At 38.3% G+C, this 9,808-nt stretch overlaps 1 protein-coding gene across 4 annotated transcripts in view; it reads left to right on the top strand.

Annotated features, from left to right (window-relative positions):
• Window positions 1–1,482: 1,482 nt before the first annotated feature.
• SHOC1 (shortage in chiasmata 1) overlaps window positions 1,483–9,808 on the top strand; it is a 51,642-nt gene continuing 43,316 nt past the window's right edge. The window contains exons 1-5 of one of the 4 annotated variants that reach the window (XM_072031559.1): window positions 1,483–1,741; window positions 2,542–2,623; window positions 6,148–6,277; window positions 6,875–6,956; window positions 9,319–9,509. In XM_072031559.1, the coding sequence (XP_071887660.1) occupies window positions 2,579–2,623; window positions 6,148–6,277; window positions 6,875–6,956; window positions 9,319–9,509 (448 nt within the window). In that variant the 5' untranslated portion in view covers window positions 1,483–1,741; window positions 2,542–2,578. Of the gene's footprint in view, window positions 2,032–2,541; window positions 2,624–6,147; window positions 6,278–6,874; window positions 6,957–9,318; window positions 9,510–9,808 lie in introns of all 4 variants that reach the window. The other 3 variants (XM_072031558.1, XM_072031561.1, XM_072031560.1) reach the window with 3 other exon arrangements.

Raw genomic sequence — 9,808 nt, 5'->3', positions numbered from 1 at the left:
CCTGAGAGTAGTGTAATGGCATCTGCTGCAGCATTACTGGAGTTTCTGCACGTGTGGCTCACCTCCACTTCTCAGGTAACAGGAGAAGGCAAGGACATGCAACGTCACGGCCCTGCTGGTGACAACCATGGTAAGAAATCACCATTCCAGCAAGCAGATAATTGCAGCTGGGACTTGTGAAAATATGGGAGGTGAGGGGGCAACGGGGTGATTCTTGCAGCAAGCCTTCAGCTTTCTGCCAATCCAGGGAATTGTCTGACCCCTGACCACAAGAGACATTAAATGCTCAAGTGGCTGCTGTGAAACTCAATTTCTTCAACAGATGTCAGCCCGAAGGCTGCAGAGCAATTTAGTCAGCCAATTAAAAGCAAAAAGAAAGCCTCTCCCTCAAAGTCGTCAGCTATTTGTAGAAACTCATATTTCACATGCTTGCTGAGCATATGAAATGGAAGCATTTCTGGATATTAAATTCCGACTTCCTACTGTTTCTATTCCCAAGGCAACAGACAGTAGATCAGCAGAAGTGTAAATTTACATAATATCACTTTAAACACAAACATTATTATTTTTGTTTGTTTCCTTAGCTTCTTCTCCCATACAAGCTGCTACCAGCAGACATAAGATGAAAGTTACTTAGTTATATTTATCACATTCAAAGTATTTTCATCGCTGCTTTTTAAGACCACAAGTTTTCCAATCTGCTCCTCCCAAGAACATGAATCAGGAGCTTTTCTTTCACATAGATTAGGGACAGCCTGCTTCTGACCCCTTGGAGCAACAGATACATGGGTTCTTCGGATTGCCAGTGATAAATTCACTGTCTGCAAAGCATGTGCAAACACCAAAAGTATGAGTCATACAGCCTGGCTATAAATGTGTTGAAATGTATAAAGCGACTCTATAGAGATTTCTATGTTTCGTGGGGAGGCACTTGGCATAATCAAGTGTCCGAATCTTACCCAAAGGTGTCCCAATGGGAGGGGAAGAGAGGGTCAGCCCATTGACTGATCCCAGAAGTCAGAAAGTATCTTTCATTACATGATGGTAACATCCCTAACAGAGTCTCTACCTTAAGCTAATTTATATTATTTTCTATCTTTTAGGTGGAGCTTGAGTGACTCTAGACATTCGTATCTTTGGTACGACTGCTGTGAAATGTTCTTACGTTGCTTTTAGAAGTACTGACTAGAAAAAAAAGTGCAAGCTCAATGAGGTGTGGTTGCACTTTGGAAATGGGTTCAAGGAGTCTTTGGGCAGTGCTTTCAGACACACTAATTTTTTAATTTATTATTTTATTTTTGGTGTTCCTCTGGGTACCCAGGAGCTGGACTCCATGGTCCCTGCGGCTCCCCCGCACTCAGCCCCTCCCGCCCCCCCACCAACGCCCGCCCCCAGCGCCGGCGCGGGCACGCGCCCCGCCGCACGTAGGCACGGCCGCCAAGCAGCCAATCAGAGGCGCGAGGCGCGCTTCCCGCGCGGCAGGGGGCGGGGCTCCGCCGCAGCCCGCCCGCGCTGCCGCCCTGAGGCGAGCTCTGAGGGGGTCCCTGAGGGGATCCCTGAGGGGAGGGGGAGGCAAAGCAGCGCTGTGTTCTCCGGCAGCTTTATTATTTTTCTGAGATATCTTACGAGGTTTTAAATAAGTTTAGAGTTCCTCGCGCCCTCACAGACTGTGCCCTGCTTTTTTTCTGGTTAAATCGACGATTTACAGCATACCCATGCATAGCCATACAGCATGGTTATGGTGTGTGGTGGTTGGCACGCCCTTAAACCTGTCATAACTGAAATTAACAGGCTGTTAGGCGCTCTCCTACTATAATTCGCATTAATTCGCGGTCCCTGCAAGTGATAGTCATAATCCTGTGGTTTAGCATTTATTGATGCGTGGTTATATGGGTATAAAGACGTCTTAGTAAATGATACATGTTGGTAATACAAAGCTGCACTTCCACGCCCTGTCCTGCTGTTAGTACTAACAGCGGTAGCCAGCCCTTTGCTTTTCCTGCTCTTCTTTTCTCTGTCCTGACTGACCAAGTAAGCAGCCAGTCCTTAATTGCTTTTTCCACATTGCTCCCAATTCTGTTATATCCATACCCAAATTTGCTATTTCTGACACTGTTACCGAGGCAATTTTAGCCTAATACCACAGCTACTCGAAACTTTGCATCCCAGGTTTCCTTCATGGCCCTACAATTCATGTTTGTTATGTTTCATTTACATCATACACTGTTTGGATAGACTTATCTTACTTTTGGTTAATCTAGAGCTCTGCTGTTCCATCAGCTCAGAGCTAGCCCATATGATTTGCACCTGTAAAACAGAACAAGGGAAAAACAGTCCTCTCATATTTACAGAAATCAATGAAAAGTTAGCAATTTAGATAGGTGAAATACAAAAAGAAGAAAAAAGTCCAGCTTTTTGGGGTTAAAATCAAGTGTCTTTGAAAGTGTGAAGGAAGCTATTCTAGTTGAACCTTAATTCCAACATTTTCTTTCAACACTTTGGTATAAGAGCTTTTTAACCAATCTTCTATATTTGTTTTAGACAACTGAAGCATTGAAAGCATCACAAAACAAGAAAGATGTTCACAGCTTTAAAGTATCACGGAACAGACTATTTATATGAGGTACGGTTTTACTATTTCTCTTAATATTTTGGAAGAAATAGAGCAGTAATTGAAGAAAAGATTAAGTATACATTAAAAATGTAGATAACTAGCTTCTTAGAAATTATGTTTCAGTGAGGTTGTTTTACTGCATTGTTACTGGAATAATGGTGAAGTGATTACAGTTTTTTAATAGAAAGTTAAAGTACAATTTTGCAAAAACTGAACAGAACCAATTTTTTGATTGTCTGTTGCACTTACGGTTGTGTTTCCTAGCCAGTTTCCTGCTCGGAGCTTTCTTTGGAGCGCACACTGTGCTTTTAATGCACAAAATTAAATTAATTACCTTTTGGGGAACTAATCCAATTTTTCAGCTATTTTAATATACATTAGGGTAATGCTACAAAACACTGTATGTCCTACTGATGGTAGGGAAGAGTATTTCTTTGTAATGTTTTAGATTAAATCTAAATTCCATGGAAAGCAGATGGTTTTGACATCTACAGTGAATCTTTTGGCTATAAAAACGTTGATCTGTAGTGACATACAAGCATTATGAAGTGCTGTTTTCCTTCCTGTCTACACCCATGCGGTGTTACCAAGTGCTTATCAATTGGTGCAATGTCTTACCTAATGGAGTTTTTACTTATTTACGTTTTCAAAGAAAAGATATGTGCCTTTTTAAGGATGCCTACCGCAGAGTGGTGCTTTGCCTGGAGGGAATATTTCTAGTGTGCGAGAAGGATGAGGTAGCAAGACACGATGTCTTCAAGAGTTCAGGGGGAGTGCAACTACAGAAGTAGTCCTTACACATAGCTGGAGGAATGCAACCCAGAATTGGTCTGGGATGGTATTTGTGGGTAAACTGAGATCCATATTATGAAATACCTTGCCTGCCTCCCTTTTCACAGAGTGCTCTTAGTGTTTTCTTAGGACATAGCATCTGTCTTGCAATATCTGTATGAAAACCTTCCTGCAGTAGTTCCATTCAGTTTGATCTGAAGGTGTTTCTGTGGTATATGTAACTAAAAAATGAGGTGTGTTAGCGAAACATGTAAAGGACCAGTGTGGAAAGGAGAAGAATTAGATTCATGTCTTTCCTTGCCTGAATTTTGAGGGGTCGGGCAGTGTCAACAGCAGGACAAATGAAGAGGTAAAAGATAAATGTTCAGTGACCTACTGAATGGCTGCTAGTTCTGTAATACTGCCAGAAGGCACTGGGACAGGCTCCCCAGGGCAGTGGTCACAGGACCAGGCCTGCTAGAGCTGAATAAGCCTTGGGACAGTGCTGTCAGACGTAGGGTCTGGTTTTTGGGTGGTCCTGTTTAAAGCCAGGGTTTGGACTCAAGGATCCTTGTGTTTCCTTCCCAACTCAGGATTTTCAGTCATTACAGGCACAAGACTTAGATTCCTCATGCTGCTGAGTTTTGTAGGTGTAATTACAAAGTAATTCAGCTGTACAGCATTCTCTTTCATCTTAAACTGACAGTATAGGCAAGCTGAATGAACTGTAAAAATGCACATGGTGTCTTTTGGTAAAACAGAAACTTACAGGGAACTTTACATTAAGAAATACAAGTAAGTATACATTGATTAAATGATATATCCATTAATGCTGTCTTTTAAAAACACGCTTGCATATTTAAGACAGGTAAGAAAAGCTATGTAGTAGCAGACTTCATAAAGGGAACTAATTCAGCTTAACCTGTACACTCAGGACATTCACTTAACATATTCTGTAAAATGCACAGTTTGCATGTTGCAAGGCCACCACCTGTGAAGATAGCCCTAGGACGCATTTGTTGTACTTCACAAACATCAGTGACTGAAAACAAACTTAATTATAGGCTATTAGTTAAAGTTATCCTCAGTTAAAGTACTCTCTGGTCTTTACAGTTTCTTTCTAATCCCTATCATTTTATTGCTTGCATTTACTTGTTTAGTAATTTCTACTTAAACTCCAGCAGCTGATTTTTCTATAACCTCAGAGTTCTTCAGGAGCTGTTGTGTCACAATCCTTACAGCTTGTTTTAATGAAGAGGAAGGTTGTCATCAGCTCTGCTTTGTGACCTGTGCCAGGAACTTCACTAGCTGTCCTTTATTTTACAACAAAGGCAGTTTTAGCAGTAACTTCAATACAGATTATTCAAGGTGGTGCATGGCCACCGGCATGTAGCATGTCCGTCCACTTGACTGGTTCTGTTTTCTTCATTCAGAACCAGTGGAGAAGATCCCTAAATTAACATCACCTTTTGCCGTAAGCAAAAGGGAATACATTGGATGAATATGGTTTTCACTGAATTTTTACAATAGCCTTCTAAAGAAAAGATAGTATGATGGCAGTGGTTTGTTGTTTTTTTTTTTGCATTTTTTTTAAATTAATTGTCATTAACAGTGCTGGGAATTATAAGCATCCTACAGAGGATTAAATTGAAAAAGAAAAAGCATTGGTAATGCTGACCTGTGTCAGAAGTGACTTGAGTTTGTTCATGTTGCTTCCCAGGCTTTTTTTGTTTTGTTATCCACTTACTCTCCAACTATGCAGGGAGGTTTCAGAAGCTGTGGCTGACAGCACAGTTCTTCTGACAGTAATCCAAGTCAGCGAATTATCTTTAGTTTATCATCTGAAACGTCTGACTGTACAAGCTGTATCTGGCTTGGCAGCATATGCTGAAGTGGGTGGACATCTCTACGACTGAAGCAACAGAGCTCAAGTCACGCCGTGGACTTGGAGCTAGGGAGAGGCTTCTGGTCTCACTCATGACACTCTACATGCTCCTAGAGCTAGTTGTCTTTTCCAGTATGCCCTTAAACACCAGAATTTTGGACAAAACTTCTTCCTAAACTATATACTTGTTAAATCCAACCCCCCATTGTAAGAATTATTTTTCTCTGCTTCATAAACTCACCGATTATTCTGGAACTCAGTGTTATTTACACAGCACTGCACGTGGACTTTTGTGACAAAAGAACTGCTGGGCGGTTTATTGAAGGTGGTCTGGAATGAAAAGTCACTGAAATTGCCATGTTGGCTATTTAATTCGAGAATTCAGCTAATTACTGCCAAGTTCCTCCGTTATTTTTAATGAAGATAAAATGATTTGTATAGGCCTTTTTTTACGTGATCATGGTACATGGGAACCGAGAGGCTTTAGGACACTTGAGCAGTTACAGCAGCAATAGTAGGAGTTGCTGTAAATTGGTGCTAGTCAGCTTGCGCAGATGTGCCTGTTCAGGAGGCCAATACAAGTGTGATGATAAGCACCCGTCACTGCACACGATAAGTTTAGGTAAGCATAGCTAAACTTATGCCAAGTTTTGCATGTGCAGAAGTGTAGATTAAAAGTTAAATATCAGGTATGGTAAATGTTAGTATCTTCTCTTAGTTTGGACTGTATGTCAGTTTAAAAAAAAATAGAACTGAAATACAAAATATTATGTTTTAGTATAAAACACCTGGAAACAGTGGGACTAAACAGCAAGTGCACAAAAAGAAGAACAGAAATGACTTTTATAATCTTACCACATGCCTTCTTTTTGTGCAGAGCATGGCGAGGCAGAAGTTTTCCATCTGTAGATTATCACTCTGCTTTCCTCCCTGTTTGCAACAACATGAAAAGTGTCATCTGACTGGACTCTTTGCTGATGACAAGTACAGGAAGCCATGGACTAGAGGTTTATTCGATAATTTTTAGTTTAAATTCTCTGTGGATTAGAAAAAATCTTGTGTTTGGGCATAACATGCTGAAGTCTGGTAGGAGGAAGATATACTTCCAGAAGAATCAGTATACCAGGTCACATATTTGAAGGTAGCATTTGTTAGATGTCCAAGTAGCAACAGATGGGTAATGGATATTTGTTTGTATACGCTACCATAAATGAGGGTGATGTTTGTTTAGTTTGTGGAAATATCTGTAAAGCTGCTGAATTAATAAAATACAGTACAGCATGTCATGGGATGGGCTGTTATGGAAGAAAAATATCGCTTGTAGATAAGTAACTAAAATCTGATTGGTTGGGAGAGGCTTGAAAGATCATGTTGAGATTTCAAGTACGGGAAAAGGTAGGGATTTCCAAGCACAGAGGGAAAGATTTATGATTATAGACTTAAGTAGTTGCATCTTTCTGGATTATTTTCATTTACTGTTGCTAATGGAAGTTAAAAATATTGTTTCTTCTGTACACAGGAGCTATAGTTTAGCCATTCCAATCTATACGTATAGATAAAAAAATAATATTATGTGTGATTTTTTTTCTCTGTTTATGCCTCAGTTACATCAACACAGAACACAATTGCTATTTCAGTGTTGGATCAATGGAAGAAAAGTTTATCTGTGGAGGATTTCCTGGAAAAGTCAGTACCCGTAACCTTAACTTGTAAAGATACATTACTCCTTTGATATCATTCAGGTGCTTTGTGAATCATAAGCTAATGAGGATAATAGAATATGGAAATGTTTTATAATGGTAGGAAGTGAATAGTGCACTTGAAGCTCTGTTAGCAGACAGCTTAAAGATATCTTTGTCACTAAAAGTAGTACTATATTTTTATGGAGTTCTGTGCTTCCTTATCTCAATTTTATAATTTCTTTGTAACCTATTGGAGAAAGTCACTGAAATCTATGCACAACTGTGAAAGTAAACCACACAGACATTTTCCACACCCCTGCTTGAAGAAGGCAAGTATCTCTCATAAATGCTATCCAAAGAATGCTGACTTTTGAAAAGAAGCAAAAAGCAACTAGAAAAAAATCAAGCTTATATCATAGGGATAGAAGATAGAATAGAAATAGAGTTCATTATAAAAACAGGTTTCCAGTGTGGCATTCCCAGCATACATAAGACATGAAAGAAAATAATTTTACTATGAAACCAGTAAATTGTGTATAGTTCTTCTCTTAAATGATTTTCAATACTAAAGAAATAGAGAAAATACAGTAGTGGTTTTACAGGCCAATCTGTAGGAAAAAGAAAGAAATGAAAAAAAAAAAGATGTGAAGAAAAGGTGTGGTTGCAGGATTAAGCAATCATATATACAGACAAAATGCTAGCACCAGGCTTGCCAGTACCTTACAGTGATGTTTTCTGTGATTTCACTATGTTACAGCCTTCAATTGTATTGCTACGTACTACTTTTATTTTATATTTTGTACATAAACCTCTGCTTATTCACAGTACAGAAATGCTCACCATATGTGTCAGGGCTGTACATTGATTTATGTGGTTGTCTGTGCAATTCTGCCTCAGTTGCAGCAATGGAGAGGAGCTTTTTGTAGATGTGGTACTGCGTGAAGAGGAAGTTCATGGTTCTTTAAAACAATAGCTACTACAAGAGAAAACTAGAATAAAAAGCACATACATGGGAGGTTTTCTGGAAAAAAAAAATCTTAATTGAAAATCTTAATTTAAAAAGGCAGTTAACTCCCTTAGTGTTAATCTGTATAATTTATCTTGTTTATCTGTTTATCTTCAATCATTTGTTAATGATCATAAGCAACTCTGGATATCATGTAATATCATGGAACTTGGTTAAAGAAATCAAATAAAGAAATTGATTTCTTGGTTAAAGAAATCAAATGCTGCCTGGGGAACTGATTCTGTATTTGCTGTTGCCAAAAAATGTGTGTTTTTGGGCAAGGCACTCAAACTGAGAAGTCTGCAGTTATCCATTGAATGTGCTTCTCTTATTTTCTTGCAGACCTAGAGAAGATGATGGGTGCTTGTAAGATGATTGGAGAGTCCTAGTGCTTGAACAATGTAAAAATGCCAAATAGCTTCCAAGACTAGGGAGTGTAATATCTTAAATTGACACCTAACATGAGTATCTTGGTCCTCTTCTAGAGAATAGAGCTTTTAATACCATTTTTGTGGGAATCTTGTAAATATTAATTACTTTCTGTTTTTCTTACAATGCTATTAGAAATATCCAAGATAGCATAGTTGTATTAATTTGGATTTTGTTAAAGGGCCTACAGCCATATACTGAATTGCGAAGATAATAGCACTGAACAAATTTTCATTATTCTGTCATCCACTTCAGAAATGTTAGCACCATCAGTCAGAGTCATTTATTGTTCAATCAATGCATGTGGATAATGGAGCATTAACAGGGGCATATTTTAAATAGCAATTACAAATATTTTATCCAAATAATAATAATTAGCATAGAATAATAACTTTCTGTTGTCAAGCAATTTTGCTATTTATTTGGTAACAATTTTTCTCCCTGATGAATAGCAGTAATACTGAAATTGGCATGAAAAGTGACAGGAAAATGAAATGGTTTTGTTTCCTCATTTATCCCTTATTTTACCTTCTGCAGTTTCTACTATGCTTGCAATTTCTGCATGATGTGTGAAACGTGAATACACTTTTAACCCAGCAGATTTTTGGTCACAAGTGTTATGACATCAATAGGTTTGATGATTTATTTTTCAAATATTACCCTTTGTTCAAGTCCATGCTGAGAGTAAATTTAAAGGGCTTTTTCTTGTGGAAGTTTTAAAACTGTAATTTGAGAGTAGAGAGATTGAACTTTGTATTTATATTAGAGTAGTAGTAATAACTTGTAATTTCCAATCTTTCTCACCAAATACAATGACAATCAAAGTTCTTAGAGTATCTTTCTGAGTACATTGATTCACTTGGGAGGCAGGGAAGTTATGAAAGTGTTCTTACAGCAGCTCAAAGTATCAGATTTTTTTTCTTCTGTTTAGGAAACCTATCACTTCTCTAGAGTTCCATAGTAATAATGAATTGATAGAAGTTGTTCCAAGTTCAAATCCCTGCTCTCAGACTGACACAGAAGAACTTTATTTACTCAAGAAGGATATCTGTATGGAAGGATCAACTCAAGACAAATATTTGAAGGCTGACTTTGCCTCTGAACTTAAAGAACAATGGCAAGGTAAAATGTTTGATTCACTGTCTTGTAACTGTTTACAGAGTAAGCCTGTTAACTTATAAAATTCTTTTTTGTGTTTTGCATTTTGTTCATTTGAAGAGATCATTTGAGTGATCACATTTTGCCATTTAATAGCAATTTATTTGCTGGAGAAGCAGGGCTTAACAGTTCAAGATAGATACAAGCCAAAAGAAGTTTCAGGCCAATTAAGCATATGGCAAAAGTTGTACCAGAAGTATCACAACAAATAGATCTTGTTAGGCATTGCTCAAAATGCTAATGATCCCTTGTTCTTCAATAAA

The sequence above is a fragment of the Anas platyrhynchos genome, chromosome Z (assembly GCF_047663525.1).
Source record: "Anas platyrhynchos isolate ZD024472 breed Pekin duck chromosome Z, IASCAAS_PekinDuck_T2T, whole genome shotgun sequence".
In the NCBI taxonomy this organism is placed as follows: Eukaryota; Metazoa; Chordata; class Aves; order Anseriformes; family Anatidae; genus Anas; species Anas platyrhynchos.
The sequence above is the reverse complement of the archived record's forward strand: the minus strand, read 5'-3'. Positions and strand labels throughout refer to the sequence as shown.